This window comes from Diceros bicornis, chromosome 13, assembly GCF_020826845.1.
Source record: "Diceros bicornis minor isolate mBicDic1 chromosome 13, mDicBic1.mat.cur, whole genome shotgun sequence".
Lineage (NCBI taxonomy): Eukaryota > Metazoa > Chordata > Mammalia > Perissodactyla > Rhinocerotidae > Diceros > Diceros bicornis.
This window is the reverse complement of record NC_080752.1, coordinates 31,985,852-32,012,918: the sequence shown is the minus strand read 5'-3', so window position 1 is coordinate 32,012,918 and position 27,067 is coordinate 31,985,852. Positions and strand designations below refer to the sequence as shown.

General features: G+C 41.5%; 1 protein-coding gene across 8 annotated transcripts in view; it reads right to left on the bottom strand.

Annotated features, from left to right (window-relative positions):
- The window catches only part of PRDM2 (PR/SET domain 2), a 119,288-nt gene that overhangs the window by 60,396 nt on the left and 31,825 nt on the right, over window positions 1-27,067 (bottom strand). For all 8 annotated transcript variants that reach the window (XR_009221858.1, XM_058552948.1, XM_058552943.1 and 5 more), the window contains 3 exons: window positions 25,817-25,920; window positions 15,222-15,374; window positions 8,816-8,942 (listed from right to left, as the gene is read on the bottom strand). Coding sequence is in view for 7 of the 8 variants with exons in the window: in XM_058552943.1 (XP_058408926.1) it covers window positions 8,816-8,942; window positions 15,222-15,374; window positions 25,817-25,920 (384 nt within the window). In the remaining variant the exon portion in view is untranslated. The remainder of the gene's footprint in view (window positions 1-8,815; window positions 8,943-15,221; window positions 15,375-25,816; window positions 25,921-27,067) is intronic.

The following is a 27,067-nucleotide window of genomic DNA, read 5'->3' as shown; positions in this document are numbered from 1 at the left end:
TCAGACAGGTTAGGGCAACTCCTTTCTCATTTTTGTTTCTTTTTGCGCTTTTCCTCAGGAATGAGTCAAAGCCGCTAGAACAGGAACAGCTTTATCAGCAAACAAAACCTCTTAAGATACTGCTTCAAACAGTTCCAATGAGTTCCTCTTAAAGGAAAAGGTAAAAAAAATAAAAAGCTATGCCCCTCTAAGTAGACATTTGACAAAACAAAAAAACAAATTCCCCATCTTTTATTGGTGTCACATTATAAGGCAGTGAAAGAAACTAACAAGTACGATTTAACTGATTTATATCCACAAACAAATCAGAATTGCATTTACAGTTCCTAGATTTAATTTTTAGAGTGTGTGTTAACTAAAACACATTCATGATCTATAACACTCAGATTACGAAAACTTTAAAAATTATATTTTATTCAGTCATTCTCAACGTTTAGCAAGTCATTCTCAACAAAAGAACACTGGTGCAGAGAAGGAAGCTCAACGTCATGGGCTCTTTGAAACCATCAATAAGACAAAATAAAAGAGCTCCAGGATCCTGACCCAACCCCTCTGCCATCCACACTGGAGAGGGAGTTTGGCAAAGACAATGTCTCACTCTATTCTTGTGGTTTCTAAACTGATTTCAAAAATAATATAAAACTTAAGAGAAATGACTTATTCATAAAAAGCCCAAACCGACAAATATGTCGTTAAAAAAACACTTAACAGACAACAGCCAGCAAGGGATAAAATGTAATGTTAGTGTTTTTGAAAACTGTTTATTTGAAGCACTCAAAGGAATACAATAAATCTATTCAATCCCTAAACCCCCAAAGCAAAAATAACTGAAGGCATTAGTTCTCGCCATAACTTGGCTTTCCAACACCAATGACTTCACTTAATCACACTGCCTTATTATTTAGGATTAAAGTGGGCAACTCTAAAGTAAGTAGTGAAAATTCTTCTTGGCTAATTAGCAAAGCCTTATAAAACACTGCTACTTATTCAGTGTAACTGTCCTACTTAGAAATATTAGGAATAAAAACCAGAGTTAGGCAAGGCGGAGCCAGTAATTTAGTAGCTGGGTGACTTGAGCAAACCACAGAAGCCCTCTGAGCACCAGTTTCCTCATCTACAAAGAAGGAGAATGATCCCTGCTTTGCAGGGCTCCTGGGAGGATCAGCAATGATGGATACGGAGCACCCAGCGCAGCACTAGGCACCTGCGAGATACGCTCAAGAAACGAGTAACTGATGTCATTGTCACCATCAACAGAAAGCAGTGATTCATCACAGAATGACATGATGTGCAGATAAATGTCAAATCATGAAATATGTCCATATCAAAATACACTGAAATGAATGAAGTCAGCTAGGATCCCTTGTGACAGCTGACACTGGTTTAACCTGAGTGGTAAAAAAGAAAAACGGCTGCTTTCAGCATTCCTCTTTTTCATTTTGAGAAACAACAGTAACGTTTTCAAATAACTCTTGCTTCTCCATGTCGTTCAGCTTCCCTAAACTATGTCAACCAAATTATTAACATTAATAAAAGCAACCTCAGAACTGTCCTTGACAGCACGTAAAATCTGAACAGATAACGCCAACAGAGCACAGGCTAGTCCGACAGCGCAGCTCTCAGTGCTCCACGCCATCTTCACGGGAGGAAACGGCTAGTAATTTCCAACCTGCATAGTGGTGCTCTGGAGTATTTATCCAGTTCTTCAGTTATTTAGAGGCAACTTCAAATATAAACTATACTCTCTTCTCTCTAACTCTCATATGAACCTTAAGTTCAGGTATTCTAACAGCCCATCTGTAAACCGAAATATGAAACTACTTAGGAAAAGGAAACACTCACTGGGTTTTAAAAACAGTAATTAATCTGTAATTTAGAAAACGAATCTAGTTTCATATTTAAGGAAAGCACAGCAAATTGTTTGTTTACTTTCAAATTACAACTGGATTTTTTTAAGTCAACTAAACTATTCTGAACTCATTACAATAAGGGTCTTGTTATTTTTTTTACCTTTTAGAAAACAATTATAATCAAGCCTTTTTTCTATGTTAGGCAAGTCTCGCCTTCCAGTTTACATAAGGACAGAATAACCACGTACGCATAGACAGAGCATAGCATATTCCCTAATATATTCAATTACGACGTTTGAAGCAGTTTTTAATCATGGCATATATTAGGATTTTTGCAAATGCATCCCCTAAAATACAGGTGAAAAATTTGCAAAATACTTTGAAAAATTTTAGTTCATTGACATACTTTCCCTATGAACAAGGTTATACGTAAGCAAGAATCAACGACACAAAACAAAAATTCTGACCAACTTATTTACCTAAAATCGGAGCAATTCAGTAGCAGCAGATTTAGAAATCACAAAAATTCCCTGACTCCTGATGAAATAATACTAAAACTGTACTGAGCTTTTAAAAACTGACCACAACAGCAGCAGCGATCAACCCGGCTGGCAACCATCGGAGACAAGGACACCGAAAGCTCCGCAAAGGCATCACTCAGCCGGAAGGCAGCGAGAGCTACAGGAGAGGCCAACGAGGACACCGCTCACTTGGGTCCAATGCAACAAGCTCGAAAGCGATGGAGCATTTAATGCTGGGGCCACATTTCCACAGGAACATCACCACCTCCAACTGTCCCACACCCTGCTCCAGCACCCACAAACAAGATCTAGGGGTGAGTGCCGGTAAGTAAGTGAGCACAGGAGCTGCCCGCCAGGCACCCAGAAGGTTCAGGGCCCACCCGCCATCACCCTCAGGCACCTCGGCCACGCCTCTGCCCTTCAGCCTTGGCTGAGGAGCCTGAAACAGAGCTGTCAGCTGCTATGGAAGGTCAGGAGATCAAACTCCAGTGAAGCCGACCTGTTTTCTGCCTTTATTAAATGTATCCTCTAATTTTAAATTTAAATGGAATCAGTGTTGTCACTTCTACTGCTGTTGCCCACCACAGGCAGAAGTGGACCAACAGCAGCATGCTATGTAAAGGAAAAGGCATGGAAAACCTGGGTTCAAGTTCTGACTCTGACACTCACTGGCAGAGGAAGCTTGGACAAGTTATCCCACCTCGCTCAGTGCCCACTTCCTCCTCTGGGGCTGGTACAAACCATAGAGATGGTTTGCACACCACAGGAGAGGCTGAGCAGGAATGCCTGTGGGAGCGCTCGGCACCCCTCAGCACGACTGCGTCTGGCTGCAGACCGCACACCACTGCCCACACGGCTCTGCGTCTCCATCAGAGCCTCTCCCTGCATGTCTTCTCCCTGTTGTCTCGCCGTGTCCTGCGACCTCCCATGGCCCTTTGAGTTTTTCTCTCCCCAACTCATGTGTTGCTCTTTCCTTCTTCCCCTCCTCAATTTTGTGACCACAGAGCAGCATCACCGCCTCTCCCAAAGGGCTCCTGCCAACCCTTCCCTATCCCGGGCCCCATATACACATCAACCAAAACACCCAGGAAGTGTGACCTGCACTGAGCTGCAATAAAATGGACGACAGCTCCTCCCTGGATGTTCTAGTCATCTCTCTCATCTTCTCTACCAATCCAGCTGCTAAGCGCAGTGCCTGCTAGAAGAGGGGCCAATGTGTCCATCTACAGAATTGAGTTTCATAATCCAAAAATACTCATGGGGGTTTCTAGGTGGCCCTCACTATGCAACCACCCCGGCAATAAACTTCCCAAATTATTAACAGAACACCCAATGTGTTCCCTCCTCCTGGAGCTCTTAGCCCCTAGAATTTGACCAGGCCTGCCCCTGTGCCATCCTTGTCATAGCCTCCCAAGGGCCACCCCTGGCCACCCATTTACAGTCATGTCATACCTCACCCCACACTCAACACACACACCCTTTACTAACAAGACTTGTCTCGTTCATCTGTTGGCCAATTGTCCCCTCACTCTCTAGAATGTCCTTGGTCATTTTAGTTCTCTGCTCTAACTTGAGCACCTAGAATAGTGTCTGACACAGACACAGCAAACACTTGTTAAATACCAGGCGGCTGGTGGGGGGGGGGCCCACATCCATACACTTACAAATTCTCTGACCTGTGGACTCCCTAAGGCTCCTCTGCATGGCCCTGCTGCTCCTCTCTACATTCTGAAATGTCCCCCTCCACCCCCTTTCTAAATAAATAGCCCCCAGCCAGCCCAGCATCTCTTTCCTTCTCTGAACATCAACAGTCCTTACTGCCTATACCATTAGTTTAGCACTTAGACTTTTTTTTTTTTTTAACTGCCTCCAACAAGTGAATTTGCATGCGGATCTCTTGCCTCCCTAAAGTCACTGAAAGTTTCCATAGACTTTGTCACCTTTGGAGAAGAAAGAATTTCAAATATGTGCAACTTCAAAAAGCGTGAATGTTCTTCATAGTACCAAGGTTTTTTATTTGAATGATTTGGATTGTAGAGACGGATGAAATATTTCCTTTTCAAGCTGATTATAACTTAACTGGTCTGTGGTGACTAAAAGTCACCTAGGTAAATACTATAAACTAGCTGATATTCTCAGGGACTATTTACAATTTTGTAAAGGATTATCTGAACCCTTTAAGTGACGTTAAGAACTGTGCTCTTTACAGTTCATTATTGGTTTTGTTACGAACTTTCCATCTTCTTTACTGTCCAGCTATCAGCTATCAAACTACTTGCTGCTATAAATAACTCCTCTCTTTCTAATTTCCTCCTTCTAATTTGCTGTGAACAGGAAAGTCAACAGGTTAGAACAAGGGTAAGTCGGCACAGTGAGGCTCTGCCATGGGAGGGAGAAGGGACAGACACACTGCTATTTTGAGCTTACCCAGGTGGCTCCATAAACACTGACTGACTCACTGACTCACGAACTCAGCAGTTCCTCCGCAAGAAACATTAAGTGACTGTCAGCCACGTTCTGTCGGTGGTACTTAGTTACTAGGGACCCACACGTTGCACAGAGTTGTTCCTTTTTATTATCTCTTTGCTGTTGACAGCAACCCTGTGAGGTTAGGTAGCACACGGACCACTCCATGTTATGACACCACGTGTAAAGCTATGGAAACTGGCCCCAGAAAGGCGACATGATTTGCCCAGTCACACACCTGGTAAAAACCCAGGGGTCCCGCTTTTCTCACTCCTTCCACTAAGCCCATTTGTATAAAGCCACTGTTGTTTCTTTGGGGGTGAAAGAACTTCAGGTAAGCCTCTGATGCAGCCGAGAGAGCAAGGCAACACCACACACTGCTATTCTATACTTTAAAAGAACATTTGCCACTAGTCTTTTGCCAACAGTCTCTGTTTATTACTAACAAGCAAATTCAAGCTCTCATTTCTCACAGTAACAAACAGGGGACAGAAATCAAGAAGACGGCAAATGCTTCTAAATTTGGTTTTCCTATGTTACTTCAAAGATTACAATCTTCCTATGGTTCAAATTAAAATAACGTGAAATACCTGACACTAAAAACCCTCCCTTCCTCTCTACCTGAAAAGTTTAATCTGTCCATCCAAGAAACTTCTCATGTTTAATTTCATTACAGAGGCTGCTCAGACATGTAAGAAATTAGGCTGAATTACAAAGCTGAGAATCCAAAATTCTAATTTGAAATGCCCGATGTGTGTACCTCTCTGGGCCCTGGCAAAACTGCATGCTCTCTGGTCAGAGAGAATCTGAACTGTGTTCTCCCAGCTCTGTGTTCTTTTCCTTCATTACAGGTTTGTGAGAGTCTTTGCCAATCAACGAATATTTACTGAGGGCCTACTAGTCCATGCCAACCATCTAGGCGCTGACCAGCAACTCGGTGATTTAACGTCCGTCTCCTCCACTAGGCTACAGGCACCATGAGGAGAGTTACTGCTTCTCTTTTGCTTGCCATTGCGCTGTACAACCTAGCAGAGAGCCTGGCACACGGCAGGGGCTTAACAAACATTAGTTACATGAATGAAGAAGAGACAGACAGAGACGGAGAGAGAGACAGAGAGAGAGAGAGAGAGGAGAAGGGGCCACTTTGTATGTAAAGGAATCGGGGCTTTTCACTGCCCAGAACATGCCTCATGATCCACTAGCGATCTGATGAATTCTGAAAGGCACCACATGCAATGCACAGCTGTAGGCATAGCAGCTGTCATGCAAAGGAGCCGAGGCCCAGAACTAGGAAGAATCCAGCCCTTTGTTTCTCTCTGCCTGCCTCACAACCTAGACGAAGTTAGGTCCACTGTCACTCTACCTGTCAGCTGCATGTCTTCAGCATCCGGCCTTCAGAAGTACTAAGTTAACGTTACTACTGAATGCAATTTATGTTGATTTACTCTCCGACATCACTGCCTGAAGAGATATTTAAATGTCTGAGGTCACACATAAGACCTAAACAGAACAAAGTTAACTTAACAAGTTCTCCGTTTCAGGTCTTTGCAAGCTATAAATTAGCTTTCACAGAGTCATTTAAAAACAAAAAAGGTTTGACTCACTATTTAAACTCTCCAAACTTAAAGTCATAAAGAGCAAAGAGGACTCTACCAGCAAGCTGTTCAAAACAGGCTGTTAAGTTCCAAGAGCGAGCTTCATGCAAGTATGTTCATTAAAACCTAAGATTCAGTGGGTTATATGCTACCTGGAGTAGTTATAAAAATAATAATAGGATAATAAGAAATATGAACTACTTAACTCAATATAAAAACCCAGCAAACTAGGCAGGTATAAAAAATGAAGATGGGTAAGCTCACGTTGTCACTAATGAAACAAAAAGTTTACTTTCAGTTTTCTTCTCCATATCCAACAAAATGAAGAGAAAGAAAATTAAGGGATAAGTAAAAAACAAAAGCAAAATGTAATGAAATGTTCTAAACATGCACACCAAAGTATGCCAAACAGAGAAAAGCCTTAAAGTGAAGTTGCTATTAACCTATGAATATATTTAAATATAGGAGTTAGTTGTGCTTAGTGGCAGAGTAAAGACTTCCCCTTCCCCCCAAACCCCCGCCCCTGCAAATCACAACTTACCTGGAGAGGCTGGTGACATTAGTTATTAACAAAACGAACACTAAATAAAGGAACAAGTTGAATTATGTGAAGAGTTTACAAACAATTATGCGCTAAGCCTAATATCAACAAAATCTCAAGTTAATCTCAGTTAAAACAGTAAAAAAAAGACCTGGGAATTTTCTAGATCCTGATCATCTGATATTCAGGATCAAAGCATTTAATGGCCTAAAACAGCCACAAAATCACGTTCAATAAGTAGAGAACATGCATTTAGTAAAATGCCCACAAACTGTCCCTTGGATGTGTTAGTTGTATTTGCATTTATGCTGTGAAATACACAGACTATGTAACGGAAAAATCAAAAGACTTCTTGCGTACATTTCTAAATATTATTTTTACATTTTTCCAAAATCAAATTTACGTTATGATTTTATTTACAGTATGACTTCCACAACTCATTTTACAATGTTCTAAGTAAAGGACGGACTCAGTTAAGTTGACTACAAAAATTTACTCTGGCAGGAAAAAAAAGAAAAAGAATTTATACTACTAAGAAACTACTATACCGTGCCTTGGCATATATTCAAACTGGGCTTTAAAACGAGTCACGAATCACGTTAAAATTCTTGATTTAAAAAAAAATCCCAACAACGTATCAGAATGTCAGCTGGAAATATGATATATCCAACCAAACTATTTTCCTACCCAGAAATGATCCCCTCCCTTTCCTAAGTGTGACTACACTTCACCTTTTGTTTAAAAACATCATAAAACCTACTGGAATTGAGTCAAAAGTGACAAAAAGCACACCCTTCAACTTCCATCTTGTTAATATCCTAATTTCGGGAAGATCTGTCTCACCAAGACCTTCGCCCATCCCGGGAGTGTTGCAATCGCGCGCAGCACAGCCAGGCCCCGCGTGGAGTGGGGTGGAGCGGAGTGGATTACGGCGGCACAGCGTGGCAGTGCGTGCAGGCCCCGCGTGGGGTGGAGCGGAGAGGGGCCAGGCCCCGGGTGGGGTGGAGCGGAGCGCCCCGGGTGGGGTGGGGTGGGGTGGAGCGGAGGGGACAGAGTGGCCGGGCTCCGGTGGAGTGGAGCGGAGAGTGGTCAGGCACCGGGTGAGGAGGGGCCAGGCCCCGGGTGCGGTGGAGTGGAGCGGACAGAGTGGCCAGGCACCGGGTGGGGTGCAGCGGAGAGTGGCGGGGCCCCGGTGGGGCGGAGCGGACAGAGTGGCCCGGCCCCGGTGGAGTGCAGTGGAGCGGACAGTGGCCGGACCCCGGTGGGGTGGACTGGCAGTGCCCGGCCTGCTCCCGGCTGGCGCGGAGCGACAGGGCGCCGGGCCCCGGGTGGGGTGGGGTGGGGTGAGGTGGCGCGGAGCAGAGCGGCCCGGCGCCCGCCGGCCCTGCCCCCCGGAGGCGAGCTCACCCGCTGCAGCTCCTGTCCCTTCCTGCACAGCCCCGGTGGACACGAGGCCGCCGAATCTGCGGACCTGGAAATGTCACTCCGGGAACACATTTCATGACGCGTTCGCTGGCGAACAGCACAAAAAGCTCAGAATCTACCGGCGCGCACGGCTGTGAAGAGACCGGCCGCCGCTCCCACCCGAGTCCGGCTCCTGCTGGCGTCCGCGAGCGCAGGGACAACCAGCCCTCGGGCGCCCGGCCCAAGTTAGGGAAGAGCCGGAGCGCGGCGCCCGGCCGGCGGGGCCGTGATTCAGCAGCGGCCGGGGGGGCAGGGAGCGCGGGCTGGAGGGACGGCGGCCGGGGCCGGAAAGGGGCACGGCGAGCCGCGGGCGCCGCCCGAGCCCGGATCCGGCCCGGCCGGGCGGCGGCGGGGCGCCGGGCGGCGGCGGGCTCCTACCTTTCCTGCTTTTCGGGGAGCTCCGCTTGCTCCGGGCGCTGGCTCGCTCTTCCTCAATCGCAGCTGCTATCTCGGGGTTGTCTTCCCCATTGTACCAGACCAGGAGCTCCTCGCCCGGCGCGATTGGCTGCGGGGAGAGAAGAGACAGGCGCCGGGCCAATCAGAGCGGCGGTTGTTGGCGGGGCGGGCCGGGGCGGGGGCGGCGCGCCGGCGGCCGGCCCGGCAGGAAGGGCTCCTTAACCCCCGGCGCCGGCGCGGGCCGCGCGGCCGCGGAAGGGACCCTCTGCTGGAGGGAGGCCCTCACTGCCGCCGCCGCGTCCACGGGTCCGCGCGGCAGGCGCACGGGTCGGACGAGGGGCGAGCGCTTTCAACTCAGACCTGGCGCGGGCTCCGAATCTTCCCGTTCAAAACCTCACGACTACCCACGCAGAAGGAAAACTAAAGCGCGGAACCATTTTGCCCACGAAATCTAAGCTGGTGAGAAATTTAAAGCATGACTACAAAGAACCAGGTGGTTTGGAAAGAGAAGTGCTGCAAGCTCACTACCAGCGCAGGTTTCCGATTCCCAGAGCAGGTTAAGCATGACGAGGAAGGGGGAGACGCCGCCGCACCTTCATCGGTGCCGGCTAACCCCATCACGGAAACGCCGGAGAGGAGGCGGGCGGCGGGCGCGGGCGTCCGGGCAGGGTCATCGGCGCACTGCCAGCCAGCTGCTCGGCCCACGGAGGACAGTTCACCGCCCTGCCCTCTGACCACACATCGAGTTTACATCACGACTTCTAGATTCTGAAGGAAATGCTTAAAAATACCTCACATGAATTATGCTGCTAACAGCCATGTGAGTAGTGAGCACATATCCACCATTACTGATTACACCTAGAACAAGATCCTGAAGAAAAAGTATACTGAGTGCAAACACTGGACTCCTAAATAGGATTTAAGGAAATGGCTTATTGGTTTCTGTTCAACAAGTACCAAGAGTATCAACACAAGTAAAATTCCACCTAAAACCCAGTGAATAAAATAAGAATCCATGAGTCCATACTGATAAAATGAATAAAGGAAGGAATGAATGAACGAACAAGTAAATAAATAAAAAAGGAAAACTCTTCCTTAAAGTAGAGCCCAACTAATCAATGAAAAAGAAACAACGGGATTAGAAAATCACCCCTTAGCAATCATCACAGTAATAACTGATTCAGGCAAGAATCATCATCAATGATGCTAAAACTAGTAGGTGAAAGTTTGAAGAATAACAGAATACTTGCATAGTCTCAAAACAGCTCCTCATAAAACATTTATTAATTACAAAAGGAAAAACAGAATCTTTATGATGAGACAAATTGACATCATGTGCCTCCTGATACAGTGCACAGAAGAGAACATAGCATTACTTTTGGAGATTTCTGCCCAAAATGCATAAATGGAATTTAATCATAATGAAACACAAGAGAAGCCCAAACTGTGAGACATTCTACAAAATAACTGACCAGTTCTCCCAAAATTGAAAAGTTGTGAAAGACAAAGACCAAGGTGCTGTCCATATTGAGGAGACTGATGAGACATTACAACTAAATGCAAGTTTTCTTCTCCTATAATGACATGATTGGAACAACTGACAAAATCTGAATAAGGTGTACAGATCAGCTAATAAAATACTGTGTCAGTGTTAGCTTCCTGATTTTGATCATTGCACTACGGTTATGGAACAGGATGCCCTTGTTTTTTGGGGGGGGGGGGGGATTCTACATAAGATGTCAGTTTAGAAACAACATAGTTCCTCACTTCAACATACCTTCTAGTCTAGATAAAGCCCTTGCAAGTAAATATTATTTTCTTTCATTCTCTGTAGAACTCACTGTTGTTTATATAATCCAAATTTTAAAATATTCTAAATTCTTTAAAAGAACAAGCCACTGCCTTCCTTTACTCCCCCAAAGATGGCTAAAACCTGCCATTTTCTTATCTTGAAACCAATGTATTATTTTTTTCATTCCTGAATCAGTTATACCTAAATCAAAAAACTTAACCTAATATGTAAGATTTTAATGAGTTAAAATAGACATTACACATGCCTTTTGGCACTCTGATGAGCTAATCTGTTTCTGTTGAAGAACAGGCTTTTTTATTTAAGTAAACTATTTCTAGTTCCAAGTGTATAGTTTGCTTCTCTACTTTTTTGTTATAAGTCACATATTTATGAAATAATGGCATCATATGTCATATAATATTTCAAATGATCAGGGTTCGCAGAAATATGTAATGTCTTAAATAAACCCAAAGTAAAAAAGTACATGGAAGAGAGTGAGGAAAAATGTATTCCCAATTTATTCTTACCCAAACAGCATAACCAGAACACTGGCTAGAAGATACTCACTGGACATTTTCAAGATACTGCCTAAGCTCAGAGCTTAAGTCTCCATGTTCATTCTACTGCAATCTTCTGCAGAGAACTAACTGTACTAGCAACTGGATTAAGCTAAATATTGGCACAAACTCTTTACTTAGGAGGGTACTCTTGTTGCAAAACACACAATATAAAAATATACCAGATCTGTTTATACCTCAAATTTAATATAAAATTTCTAAATGGCTAATGAGCTAGTGAATAGCTAGAGTAAGAGCTACCTCATTTGTTGGCTACTGAAAAACCTTCAAAACTGTTAGCAACTGAGACAGTTATTATATTATTAAGCTATATACTTCCCAACTTCATTTTAAAACAACTACACAAATAACAGACTTTTATGAAGAGGGAAATAATATTTTTTTTTAAATCAGTGATTGTTTCTGTACTGAACTGTTTTTTCTTCTGCACTGCTTAGCACATTTAAGATTTTATAAGTCAAATTTCAGAAGAAAAGAAAAATTATGACCTTAAACACAGGAAATATAAACCCACATTAAAAAAAATAAAGTCAAAACACCTCTTTTTTTTATACATTGCATTTTGATATTTGTTTTAACAAAAAAATAACAACAGCAAAAAGACTTGAAACTCTTCCAACTTTTCCTTTGGGTTCTGACAGGCTTAGAGAACTAAGCATACTCTCTTCTCTAAATATCAGTAAATATAAACTTGAAATTTTACCAGACCAATTAGGAAGAGGCAAGGTTCCAATAACTATCCCTGTACTAGGTTCAAATCAGAGCAATACTCTAGAATTACGAGAACACGGCATGTCCACGTGTACCCACCTACAACTACTATCTGTTTCCCAGCATGATCTTTTTTTTTTTTTGTGAGGAAGATCAGCCCTGAGCTAATATCCATGCCAATCCTCCTCTTTTTCCTGAGGAACACCAGCCCTGAGCTAACATCTATTGCCAATCCTCCTCCTTTTTTTCTCTTTTTTCCCCCAAAGCCCCAGGAGATAGTGGTATGTCACAGTTGCACATCCTTCTAGTTGCTGTATGTGGGACGCGGCCCCAGCATGGCCGGACAAGCGGTGCGTCGGTGCACGCCCGGGATCCGAACCCGGGCCGCCAGCAGCAGAGCGCGCGCCCTTAACCGCTATGCCACAGGGCCGGCCCCCCCAGCATGATCTTTTAAAAGTCACAGGTCACACAGCCTCAGCTCTCAAATGGCTGAACTGATCTGAAGACTAGAACTCATACTTCTCCCTATGGCCGCTAGGCCCTACCTGATCTGGCCCCTGCCCACCTCACCAACCTCATCTACCACTCTCTCCTTGCTCCAGCCATATTGGCCTTTGTTCTATTCCTTTAAAAAAAAAAACAAAAATCGAGCTTATTCCTACTCCCAGGCCATTGCTTGTGCGGGAGCTCCTCTCCTGGACTGTTCTTCCTGCAGACATCTTTGCGTGGCTGGCTCCTTCCCACAGCGGTAGGGGTTCAGATGTCTCATCTTACCCGACCCACCTCTCCTCCTACCGGGTCATTCTCTATCCCATTTTCTTGTCTTCAGAGCACTTATCACTATCTGACAATTATTCTGTCTACTTATTCACTTGCTTATTATCTGTCTCCTCCTCCATAAATTGGAAGTTCCATGAGAGCAGAGGCCTTGTCTGTTCTGTTCACTATTATAGAAGAATATCTGGTACATGGCAGACACTCAATAAATATTTGTTGAACTAATGAAGAGATAAATGAATAGACAGCAGGCTAACAGCTAACTTTTATGAATGTAAAATACTTTTAATCATATTACAAACAAAACCAGTGTTGAGATTTCCCAATTATCCCAGTGATAGCTGAGAAGGTGATACAGAGCCCAGAAGAACATCACATGTAATTTAGTCACAAAACCTAACCCAGAGAAAGTGTAATCTAGAAGAATATCGTTAGATGATCACTAGTAAGGAAACTGAAGGTCCTGTGCATACTTCAGCAAACATCAAAGGTCAGGAGGTCTGCAAAGATCACAACTCCGTTACTTTGGACAGACAGGTACAAGTAATACTAGTAGGACAGCTGATTAACACTTTGAGTACTTAGGTTAGACTAGGAACTGTTCACAGAGCCTTACACATATCAGCTTTTTTAATCTTCACAACAACTGTATGTATGAATTTTACTATTACCTCCATTTTTACAGATGAGAAAACTAAGACAGAGAGAGTTTAAGTAACTTCTCATGGTCACACATCTAGAAGCCAAAGTTTGCTTACAAGGCAGTCTGCTCCAGAGTCCCCACTCCTAACCACGACACTATACCACCTCACCTAAAATAACAGCTGTCATTTATTCAGCACTTACTAGGCGCTAGAGCTCTACCTGTAATCACTTATGCAACCATCCCGATAACCCTATGAGTTCGATACTCAAATGATCTGTATCTTACAAATAAGGGAACTGAGGCAGAGGAAGGTGACTTTCCTAAGGTTATACAGCTAGTAAAGCCACAATGACTTGCCTGGGGTCACAGAGCAATTGAGGATTTAGTCCAGCAGTCTGGCTTCCGAGTTCACTCTCCCCAACATTATTCTCTCTTGCTTCTCACTGTTTCTCAGATTTGTTATCAGAGATGAACACGTTTTAACCTGAAGTCTGATGAAGGAGCTGCAAAGCGTCCTAATATCTCCCTGGCCTTCTCTCCCTTGAAATCTCATTTATACTCCTTGATAGTCTCATATTCATCCCCTCGCTCATACTTCATCTCCACCAGGATTCATGCGTCGCTGATTCAACCAGATGTAAATCTCACTTTAAATAAATTTGAGACACAGAATGAATTCTTGAATCGAATTTTGAATCCAATTTCAAACTCCAGTGTAACAAGATTGTATAGTAATATCTACTAGAAAATCATGCTATTATGATCTAGCAGAAAGAAAATGGGAAAGAAGGTTGTAGAAGTTTTAAATGAGGAAGTACCACAAAAAATATTTCCTATAGGGGTTGGAAGCAAGGACATGAGGTAAAGTGCAGCCCAATTGACTAAAGATGATAGGAAAAATAAGCAAAGGAAAACTGAACAGCTGTATGTTACCTAAACTTCCAGAAGTCCTAGTGCTACTACACAGGCCAAACTCAGCATGTGGAAAAGCTGACCAGCATCTTAAATGCTTGCTCATCAAGAGTTTTTAATTCCATGAAGATAATTTTTCTCATGGACTGTCCCCAATCTATGACATTTTTAATGGAAGTAAGCGAATACAGAGAAATTTGCCTTACAGCAATTTTAGCAAACATATCTATTCCAAAAAGCAACAATCGTCTATCTTTAGATCCTCAAGACTCCGCCTCAGAGAACATTTCCACGCATGATGAGTGCAGATCTGCCTTTTCAGAGAACAAGAAAACAAGGGAGACAGATATCGGCTTGCTTGTTGCAGAAATGCAGCAACACTCAATGCCTCCTAATACTAACCTCCCTGAAGGTACTCAGTGACCTGTGACTCAACCACAAACTCTAACAAGTGGCTTTCCTTTCCTTTTTGTCTCAATGATTAATGTTTCCAAATAAAAATTTGGCAGAAAAAGAAACGTGTTCTGTTTAATTTCCAATCTGAATAAAATTTAAGGAAAAGGAAAGCTAATCCAGGGCTACATTACGCTGAAGACTAAGAATGTGTTTTCAGTTAACACAGAACCCCCATAGCTATTGAGTTTCTTACAGCTGGATAAATCTGCCAGTCAGACGGTTCCTAACGCATTTGCATCTTAGGAGGAGGCAAGTGGCTCCCACATGCTTAACTCATCAGTATCTATAAAGATGCAGTATGTATTACTTAACATGATCTTCATGCTTTAGTGCCCTTACGCACACAAAGCAGAGGCAATCGGATATTTAAAACACAGACCTTTCAATGTGTTGATGAACTACTTTCAAATATAATCCTTTCAAGGTCTGCAGAGTCGTCACTGTCAATCACCATTAAGGACAGCATTTGCAAAAATGCACGCAGGTAACTAACAGCAGAAATTCCAACACTCTTACCTTTAAAGTTTTATAGTAAATGGCCCTGTTGATTTCCAGCGGAAATAAATTTTGCTCCTCTCCTGAACAAGCCCAATTCACATATCGCAGCCAGTTCCCCTTCTCTGGGTCGGTGGCATCAATACACATCCATCCCAAATTTGGGTAATATACCTTGGGAAGGGAAGAAACACCTTTGTTAAAATAGGAGGATCTTAAACATGTTCCCATTTTCAACTTGTAAAATGATTCTTTTTCATTATATGCAAGTAACTCTATAAAGCATTTCACAGAAACAAAATAAATAAGCAACAGAGAAAAGAAAAATAAAAGATGAAAACTGAGATCTAAAACTGTAATCCTCATTAGTTATTTTTCTATTTGGGCTTATTTGAGTAATTTTTTTCTCCTAAACTTAAAGAGCTATAGTAAACATGCTTAATGATCTCCAAATGCTTTGCAAATGTATACACAAAGACAAGTGACAACCCTATTCCCTAAAGTGTAACTCAAAGAGGAAGAGTGAGCTTGCAGTAGTATTCCACAGCACCCAAATCCCCTGAGCTTTCTGGGTTGTTCTGCAAGTTGAGTGTGGGGGCCCAGTGGTGCCGGGGTACACAGTTCAGCAGGTCCCTTTACTGCAGGGCTGACAGGAACTTCTGGAAGTGAATGTGCAGTGGGAACCTCCACGTGGATGACAGGGTATGATGATTTTGCAAACTCAGCTGACCCTGAAAACCTTCTCTACCCAGGGCATCTGTCAGGACTAAGGTGCTATGGAACATACTCTGGAAATATCAGTGTCCTTCCAAAAACAGACCAAAAACCCGACTCCTCTTTCAAAAGTCCAGTCACACCTGCTCTTGCAAAAAGCTTTCCCTGAGCACCTAGCTCAGTCAACTCCTCTCAGACGCTGCCAGCACTTATCCCTCCTTCATTGTAAAGAAAATCTACTTAGCAACTATTTTTAACTTGATCTTTGCATATATATACATTTATATATGTTTTACTTCCCCAAAACTAGACTGTAAAACATTTGATTAGGCACTGACATAGAACTGCAGAGTCAACTGGTGACAGACCTGTCAAAAACAAAGCAAAAGAAATGAGTCTTTTACTTTCTCTTTAGGAAGAAAGGAAAGAATCTCAATTCTTCCATTTCTTCGCTACACATACACAGCCGAGACTCCCATCACTCACTTCTTTTCTCTCCTACCCACATTAAATACTCTTCTTCACTGCAACTTTCCCGCTACAACAAAGCTCCCCCTCTCCACTCTCCACTCTCTGGGCATACCTATCTCTCCAAGCCCGGGACTGCCAGGGGGCAGCGCCCACCTTACTAGACACTGACAGCACTTCCTTCCTATGGGAGTTACATGTCAGGCATAATGCTACATGCTTTCCATCTTATCGCATTTAACCCTATGCAGCAGGTTCATTATTATCTTTTTCTAACATTTGGAAATTAAGGATCAAAAGTTAAATAGCTTTCCCAAAATCACCCACTTAATAGTAGTAAAGATGGGCTTAAACCCATCTGCCTGACCTCTACTTATCACCGCTTTCCTTGACCATCCTAGTTAAGACTACAAATCCTTCTATCCCATCAGCACCCCCAGCCATCCCCCCGATTTATTTTTCTTCATAGCACTTATGCTCTTTTAAAGTATGAGGTCACCTGCTTACTTACTTATTTAATGACTGTCTCTCCACACCAGAGTACTAGCTCCATGAGGAGAAGACATTCTAGCCCTTTCATTCACTACACCAATGTGTAACTGCCATCATTTAATAAGCACCTGCTATGTGACAGCACCATGCCAGAAGGTGCTTTGCAGTCACTTCATTTAATCACTGTAAGTGCCAAGGAGAATATTTTCACTATCCTATAAGTACTCCCAGTGAGTTTATTCAAAAATGGGTTGTTTACTGAAACACCTAATCTGCACCATTCTAAAGAGAGGTCATCCATCCACTCACTGTCAACGCTCACCCTCAGCTCATACACACACACACTAACGGGCATATACTCTTGTAGGAATTCATTCTCGTGAGATAATTGGGCAATGGTACAAAGTTGTATGTATAAAGCTGTTCATGGCAGTGTGGTTTACTACAACTGTTTCCAATTCATTGCTAAATGGAAAACACTATGGATCAGCTCAGCATGATAATCCATGCATATAGCAGAATACTAAGCAGACATTTTTAAAAAGTACTGCTGTGTAAACAATTAATTGAATTACATTGAAACTTGTATTTCCTATCAGATATTTCTGTATTCCTTAAGAATGTTTCCAGTAAACACACATTATTTCTATAATTAGAAGAAAACAAAGACAACCAGAAGTTGTAGAAATATATTTATCGGTATAAAAGATAGTTATAATACACTGAATGATTGAATAAAGCCATTTACATAAAGTATGGCTTAGGTGATACCATTTTTTGTTTTCAACATGAAGAGAAAAATAATCTGAAACTAAATATGTAAAAATGTTAATAATGGTTTTCTCTGAGAAGTGGGATTATTCATAATTTTTATTTTCCATCTGCTTATCTGAATTTTCTCTTTCCTCCACTGATTTAGTATAAACTCTAAGTAACAAAGGGAAATGGGTGGGGAGAGCAAGTTAGTCTTTTGAATGAAAACCTAAGTTTGAATGAAGGTAGCCACGGTCTGCTGAAAGCTACGCTGAAATACTCCTCCTCCTCCATCACCTTTAAAGCATGTAGTGTTCTCACTTTTACTGAGAGTCTAACCTCATAATTAGGGAATTGGATGAAAATGTGTTTTTATACAATTCCTACCTTAGTCAGTCAAACCTTGGTTTCCAATCAGAATTAAACTCAGTGATTGTTGCACAGAATCTAATCTTTAAAATGTGACAGAATTTTGTTCAATGTAACTAAAAATTACCAGACTGTAAAACTGCCATAACACCACTAGGCCAGGGCAGTGGAAAGAGTGCAGAACCAACTAGATAGAATCTCTTCCTTCAGACAAAGACAATGCAAAGGCAGGTAAAATTCTCCCACCCCAGTTCAAACTCAACAAATGATACACAACAAATCTATTTCCACATCTTGATAATGACCAAGAAATACTCAGCTGACTTGATCCCAAGGAGAAATATTTCCATATAATCAAAAATCTTTCCTGATCCAATCTATAAAACAGTCCCTTTTCACAAAGCAAGGGTACCTGATTATGTACTATTATAAAACAATTTTTACAAGTTTACTTTCAAATGGAAATTCTCTACTTGGAGAGAAAGAACTGAAGAAAGGGAAGCACCTCCATGCAAAGCAGTGGGCCAGATGCTTTATGTGTTATTTTATTTAACCTTCACAAGAACCCTACGAAATATTATTAAGCCCCTTTTATGAATGAGGACACCAGGGAAGGTTAGCAATTTTACTAGAATACTGAAGTCACCAAAAGCCAGAGCCAGGATTCCAAGCTCATCCCCTCATTTACTCCTCCATCTCTATTTCTCCTCCTTCCTAATCCCTCCTCCCATCCTAACCTTCCCTAGTTACCCAGCCTGACCTCCCTTCTGCCTCTACCACTAAACAGAGAGACTGGGTATTAACTCTCTGTCAAACGACGTAATTTTCCTACCACCCAATTTCCATCCAATTTAATCCAGTCATTTTGAAATAGTCATAAAATAATCTAAATTCGAATTTTAGCACACATTCCAATTTAAAAACACTCAAAATTAAATCCTCATGACATATAGAGAAAGGTCTGCAAAAAGCAAACCAAACTGTTACACAGTTACCTCAGGGGTTCGGGCTGAGGGTTTTACCTTATATCTCTCCTTATTTACTTGTTCAACTGTACCTGTATTAATTCAAATTTGTAAATTAAAAAAAAATTCTCATTCAATTAATGCAAATGTACCATCATGCGAATCCTCAACTGTTTGCCTCTGAGGTCCTTACCCACTCTCAACCTGCAGTAGCCACTCACTTTGACCGAAATCACTCCTGAGAACTAAGACAGGGCAATGAAGACACCTCCTCATTCTAAGCTAAGGTAAGGTAAGTCTTTTATTCATCCAAACCAGCCCCCCAACGGTAGAGTCGACAGTAATAAGGCCATTCCAGCGGCGGTCCTCTGGACCTTCCCCTCCAATGGCATGTAACCTAGAGCTCAAACACATTAGTGATGGAAACAGAGCCTTTCCTGGAGGTCCAAGCTGCACTCCAGTGGTTCTAGTCCATCATACTGTCTGAGGCTCCTTTTCACCTTTATTTCTCAGGGGATCTAGCTTGTATTTTCTATTATCTATACACCATTTCTCACATTCCCTGTCTGCTCCTGGAAGACAGAAAGTATCTAATTATATTTCCATTTGTTTAGACTGACAGAGGAGTGAAGGGGAGAAAGGAGGTTAACATCCCCATGAGCCCAACTTGTACAGCATTTACCTCCAATGCATTTCCATAAGTGAACAATAACTCAGCTTTCAGAAGTCAATTCCAGGATTGGCCCCCACACAGTATTCTAATTTTTTGGTTCAAAATATAGGCCATATTCTAACATTAGACGTGAAAGAAATTCTAAGCAAAAATGAAGATTGGTAATCTTTTAAAAAGTACTCAAAAAAATGTTTTTATCCTCTACATGATCCTTCAAGTGTTTTTTTTTTTTTTTGATGTTTAGGCTCAACTAATATTTACTGAGAATCACCTATATCAAGAGTCTCTATATCAAGTAATTTCATATACATCATCTCATCTGTAGCCAAACAAATCTATGAGGAGCTTGTTATCCTCATTTAAAAGTGAGGATAAAGAAAAAAAGGATAACCTTGTGGTATAAGAGCATTCCAGTGAGCCTTCATTTAATAAATGTCATATCTCTATAAAATACAAAGAATTTTATTAAGACTGCTACCTAGAAAATACTATACCTTCTTGGTAGGTTCACATTCCAGTTGTTTTTGAATTACAAAACTAGATACCTGGAGGGCTTGTTAAGGATCATAAAACGGCCACCGCACAGAAGTAACTTTCCAGTGGCTGCAGAGAATGCATCTTTGATACCAACCACTTCATTCCTAAGATTGTTTTAGAAAACCAGGGGCTTCTTTTAAGAGCTATTCAAATGCATCACTGTATCTGAAATATTCTGAAAATTCTAGAATGAGGGGAAAAAAGGAGAATCTAATAGGTGGTGGCACATTTTACTACAATAAGCCAACTTGTAGGCAATTTTAAAACATAAATTTAAAAACTAAAACAGCTGGGCCTCTCAAGCCTGCAAAGCCCAGTCCCACAGCCATCATTACAAAAGCCCCCGCTGACCCTTGACCCTCTTTTTTGAAATTAAGTTTCATACCTATAACTACACAAATGTTTCTGGAAACTCTCCTAATAATAGATACTCAATAAACGTTGACAGGATTGTCAACATCACCATCCACTGGATGAACAAAATAACTTACTCTTAAATTAGAAATTCTAACTCTGGACCACGGATGTTTAAGAATTCCACATAACCCTAGAAATCATATACAAAATTTTGTGTATATACGTGCATTTGTATATTTTCTGGGGAGATTTTCAAAAGTTCCCACAACACAGAACAGAGTAAGAATCTCGGCTCTGCAGTGGTAAGAGCACTGAACAGGCAGCCGAGAGCCTTGGGCTCCAGACCTGAGTCCAGGCCCACCAGCTTTAAGACATCAAGCAAGCCACTTCACACTCAGATTTCTCATCCGTGGCAAGATTCAGGGCACTTCTAGTGTTCCTTTACTCCACAAACAGAAATTTCCACGAGGCATCGTGCAGTCTATACACCACCACAAATGTTATATGCCGAGCTTGGCACTCCAGCCACTAGGACAGTGCCCAGCACACGGTAAAAGCTTAACAAATAGGGGTTAAGTGAGTGAATAAATAAACTCTCCAAGGGAAACTGTTTCTGCTCCAGACCAAGCTGCCAATCTGAGTACAAGTTAACTTACTCGGGAAGACCGCTTAATTCTCTGTACTTCCACGTCCTCAACTGTCCTGCATTTTCTGAGAGAAGAATGTGACCGGCCTCGAAGTTCCAGGACAACCAACTCTACAGCTAGCCCACCAGTAAGTACCACGTTCACAATCTTTCACACAGCTTCACAGTAAACTTAAGACACCAGACATCACCACCCTCATTCTCACTGCTTCTCTTCTCCATACACTGAGACCAGGGCTCAGCACACTTTTTCTGTAAACGGCCAGACAACAAATATTTTCAGTTTTGCTGGCCATATGGTCTCTGCTGCAACTGCTCAACTCGGCCACTGTAAGGCAAGAGCAGCCATACATAATACATAAATGAATGAGCATTGCTGTGTTACAATAAAACTTTATTTATGAACTGAAATTTGAATTTCATGTAATTTTCATGTGTCACAAAACATTAGATTTTTTTTATTTAAACCACTTAAACACGTAAAACCACTCTTAGCTCCAGGGCTGTAAAAGGCAGGTGGCAGGCTGGATACCCGCTGTGATCCGGGTCTTTTCCTCGGGTACTACTCTGGGTGAGCAGTCGGGAAAGAGCAGTAAGAGGTGACTAGTAGTTTCTGAAAAACGGTTCTGTAGGATCGGCTGGTTGACTTCTCTACTCGTTCTTTTCTTCGTGCCTCCATTTTTAACTTAGAAATAATTTGAAATTAGAAGAACTGAGATAGCAAGGACTACGAAACTCACTTGTTAATATCTAATCACAACAGTGCTGATAAAAAGTTCATTTTTTCCTTAAAAAATTAAAGTCTTCTCATTATACAGAAATAATTTCCCTATCAATTTTAGTTGAAATGTAATTCTACTTCATGCAAATAGAAGCAGTGAACTATCAGTTTTCATCTATAAGAATGAGGGAAAAAAGACTTTTTAAAGATTAACAATACTGGGTTTTAAAAATATTGGAAGAAATATGTACTCTTTGTGGCTATGTAAATTGGTATAACCCTTCTGGAGGTCTGTTAGGCAAAATTTGCTAAAGATTAAAATGTATATAACTTTTGACTTAATTATACTTCTGGGAATTCGTCTTAAGACAATAGACAAGTCAGCAAATATGTATATACAGAGACTTTCGTACTTTGAAGAAGTGTTAATATCATGAAAAGATTAAAACTATTTAAATGTCCAACTGGCTAAATAGTGGAAGAATGCAATGAAATTCTAGGAAACCACAAGAAATGATGATGTAGATAAGTATTTGACACAGATATCTCCACAACACACGGAAAGCAAAAATCACGTTACAAACCTACATGTTCTGTTTGATCTCAATGGCATGAGATGTCTATACATGGTGTTTCTCTATGTACCAGTGTGTGAGCAACAGAAGAAAAACGAGGCAGAGAGTTAAAAGAAGGTTCACCGAGACGTTCACAGATGATTTTTACTTTCTTGTTTATAGTTTTCTGTATTGTTTATATTATTTTGCAATGATCATGTATTACTTTTATAATTTAAAAAAGACTTCCTAGAATGTACACCACCAAGGGTGAACCCAAATGTAAACTATGGACTTTAAGTGATAATGATGTGTCACTGCAGGTTCACTGATTGTAACAAATGTACCACTCTGGTGTGGGATATTAATAATAGGGTTTGGGGTATATAGGAACTCCGTACTTTCTGTTTGATTTCCTATGGATCTAAAACTGCTCTAAAAAATAAGGCTATTTTCTAAAGACTTATTAAAATATTTTGTATGCAAACAACTCAAAAGTTCTGTTCATCAGAAGCAATTTGAGCCTCACAGAAGTGAATTTAAAAGGCTTTTATCAGAGGCGGTTTTAGAATACTGCAGATCACTGCAGATTGGGAGGGGAGGGGCAGTCAAGGGAAGCATTACACTAAGTCCAGCGTTTCAGCTGGCTAGCAGTTTCCACCAGAAACGGATCAAAGAATGCTCTCCTCTTTCGAGAACCTGACTGTTTTGTGTATTCACCATGAGGATACTCTATTTTTTCTCTCCTGCTATTTCGGATTTAATAGAATGATTTTAGTGAAGTTTAGAGGGCTTAAGACTGGGTTAGATAATCAAGGGCTCAAAAAAAGCAATTTAACACTTTGTCTTAGATTAGTTTTAAAATGGAGTTATAGCTGGGGCAAAAGACCCAGCTGCTAAAAGATAAGCTGGTCTTAAGGGGCTTTGATGGAAGAACAAATGCCAAGATGAGATTTTAATAATAAGGAGTTTCTGTTACATTAATAAGAGGCATTCTGATGCAAGGCTGAGGACAGACCCAGGTTGGAATAAATTAATCGAGAAATGTTCTATTTTACCTGAATTTTTCTTTTCTTTAGAATAAATATGTACATTATAATTTATGCTTCCTGTACTTTGCCAAATGCATACTTCTACGTATAAATGTCATATATATACATAATTTTATTTTAACATAGCAAAAGGCTTAAAGGTTTCTGTATGGAATATATACCTCATAGTTGGAACTATCTGAATGACATCCAGATTTTTTTTTTAATTGCAAGAAGAAAAAGCCACCCTTAACAAGAACTAAATCTTTAAATCTGACTAACAGAAACTGGTAATGTCACAAGGATTCACAAACCATGGCAGTACGCAAGTAGCAGCATCTGGAGTTAACAACAGGATGTTAAGAAGTTACTGTGGAAATCGAACCCCTAACATGGTCATGGCTCCAAATTACCATTTTCACCAAGCTACTATGTATGAATTTCTATACAAATGAAGCTTAATTTACAAAAAGCACTATTAATAATTTACACAACATGCCCAACAACATCAAATTGTTACACTGGGCAAAAGACGGACCATAAACTTAGGTTTAATATTAATGGCATTTGTTTAAGCTGAGCGTTATAGACACAGAACTAGCGTACGCATTTCCTGGTTCCCTGACATTATCCTAAGATTAGTGCGAACCTAGTAAAGCATATTTGTTGGTTTCTCTTGGGAAACCTCTAAAATCAAAAATGCAGTTTGGGGCCGGCCCAGGTGGCACAAGCGGTTAAGCGCGCGCGCTCCGCTGCGGCGGCCCGGGAGGGGTTCGCCGGTTTGGAGCCCGGGCACACATCGCTTGTCAAGCCATGCTGTGGCGGCGTCCCATGTAAAGTGGTGGAAGATGGGCACGGATGTTAGCCCAGGGCCAGTCTTCCTCAGCAAAAAGAAGAGGATTGGCAGATGTTAGCTCAGGGCTGAAAAAAAAAGAAGGGCAGTTTATTTTTGGAGCATAATTTTGTGGTCAAGACATTTTTAATCATTCGGGCATTATCTTGAGTAATTAACATCATTTTTTGGCCTGGCAGTTTTTCTACAAATATAGGGCTCTTACACCTCAAAAGTGGTGAAATAGTATAATGTAACTATTCTTATGGTAAATCCTTGTTTCCCAAGTACCTTGGGTTAACTGTCATTAGATTTATTACAAGGGATTCACGACAAACAAAGAAACTCAAAATTACTGGCAGAAACTCAGAATTTTCAAGTTAAGAAACACTGCTTATAGCATTGAGAAAAATCACAACATAACTCAAATGTACAAATGCCACAGAACTTCTGATACGAAGTGTCCAGACATTTCTAGGCCCGTTTTATTTTTAGGCTTTTATATGTTTACGTGTGAATGTGATGTGATTTAATTTAAGACAATCTGATAAAAATGCTTTTACTCACCACCAAAAAACTTCACTTGTTTAACAAGGAGTCACACCACTGAGTTCCTATAATAACGAGAGGAGCCTCCCAAGGGCACCAATCTGAACTAAACTCAACATGGATGCTGAATTCGCACGCAACTCTCCAGGAAACAGTAACAACACGTTTTATCTTCACAGCTATCTTACTGAGATATTTTTTATTCTCTCCCTTGTTAAATTGAGGGCTTTAGGACCCAGAGGTTAAGTACCCTGCCCAGAGTCACAAAGCTCAAGGTAGAATATGGACCCAGGCCATTCAATGAAACATTTTTACTTGCTTCTCCATCAGGCAGGAGCTGTGGGTTCTAGCTCTGCATCAGCACCACTCTCAATATGTGGGCCCCCAGAGAGCAGCAGTTCGCCTCTGCTCCTGACCACCTCCCCCCGTACGGAGCCTGTTAATGCTCCGCTTGCTCGTCCAGGATTGCTGTGAGAACACCAAATGAGCAGAGTGAAAGCCCTTCAGGAAGCTCAAAGCGCTATATAAATGTGCCACGTGCTAAAAATATCCAACTCGGACTACTCCAGCAACACAGATATTACTTTCTAAAATATAGAGAAGACCCCAACAGTGCTTATTTGCAGCCACCTTGAAGTATCTTCTATGCTGTCTATCTGGAAGCCTGTAAAGTAACAGAGCAGAGTCTTGGCTGTAAAGTTCAACACCCTGAACGAGGCAACGTAAAAAGTGGATCTGACGGTTATGGTTGAGGACAGCCAAGCAGTTGCAAAATAGAAATGTAAACAGCAGTCGGTATCCAAGCAAACATTTTCTCTTTAATAAAAATAATCTTTAAATGTAAAGAACATATTAAGGCGATTGTTTTAATTTCAAAATGTGAAATCCTGAGAGAATAGAATGATTTCTTAAAAAATGTATAGAACTCTGAGAAAGAACCAGAATTCTTTCTTACCTCCCACATGTATACATTATTCTTAACTTGAGATCTCTTTTTCTTATCACCAACAAATGGCCCAAACTTTTTGCCTTTTAAAATTGGTTTAGTGGCCCAGACACCTAGAAAATAAAACCAGTATTTTTACAATGTTTTGTGGTTATTTTAAAAATTGAAGCATTAAAATCAATTCAGTTTCACAAAATAGTTAAAAGGCAAGACAGGCTAAAAGCAAGAAAATGTTAAATCAACTAAGATCAAGTGACATCAAATTAAATCAAGTCTGCAATGGGGATTTTAATTTTTCTTCTTTACATTCTTCTGTATTTTCCAAATAGCCTGTACAGAACTTATACTGTTTTATAAATAGGCAAGAATTTTGTATATTTGTTTTTAATTTTTACATGTGAAATTACCCAGACAATACAATCACAAATACATGGAGAACAGCACAATCACAATAATTAAAGAGAAAAAATATCATAATGTAGTGAAACTATAATTTTTAAACTCTTCTTTCTACTTTTCTAGATTTCAAATGGTCTCCAATGAACATGAGTTGCTTGTATAAAGGATTACAAATATAGTTTTATGAATAAATATTTTTGAAGTTTGTTTGCTCAAGGTAGAAAACCCTCTCCTCTCTAGCTAAGTTTCCTGAAAACTTAGCTCCTGGAACAAGGTGCTTTTCAGAGTTTCAAACAGCGAAGATTTCTGCTGTTCTGTGGCATTCTCAGGGGTATTTCTATGTTCTCTGCACTGACCACAAGGCAAACAGATAAGATGAAGAAAGCTGGGGCCGGCCCAGCGGCATGGCGGTTAAGTTCACACACTTGGCTTCAGCGGCCTGGGGTTCGCAGGTTCAGATCCCGGGCGCGGACCAATGTGCTGCTTGTCAAGCCATGCTGTGGCGGCGTCCCATATAAAGTAGAGGAAGAGGGGCAGGGATGCTAGCCCAGGGCTGATCTTCCTCGGCAAAAAGAGGAGAATTGGCAACATATGTCAGGTCAGGGCTAATCTTCCTCACCAAAAAAAAAAAAAAGAAGAAGAAAACAAAAAGAAGCAGAGGGCAAAACGGCAGGAGACCACCCTGGAGTCAAGGGAACCAGCACCCAGCGTTGACTCTTGCTGACAACATCACTCTGGACAGGGCCCCTCATCTTCTGGCCTCAATTTCCCCACATACAGAAGGAGGGTGGAGGCTGAGCCAGCCCTGTCCAGCTAAGACATTTGAATTTCTCTCTTCTGTAAGTCTGTTATGAATCCCAT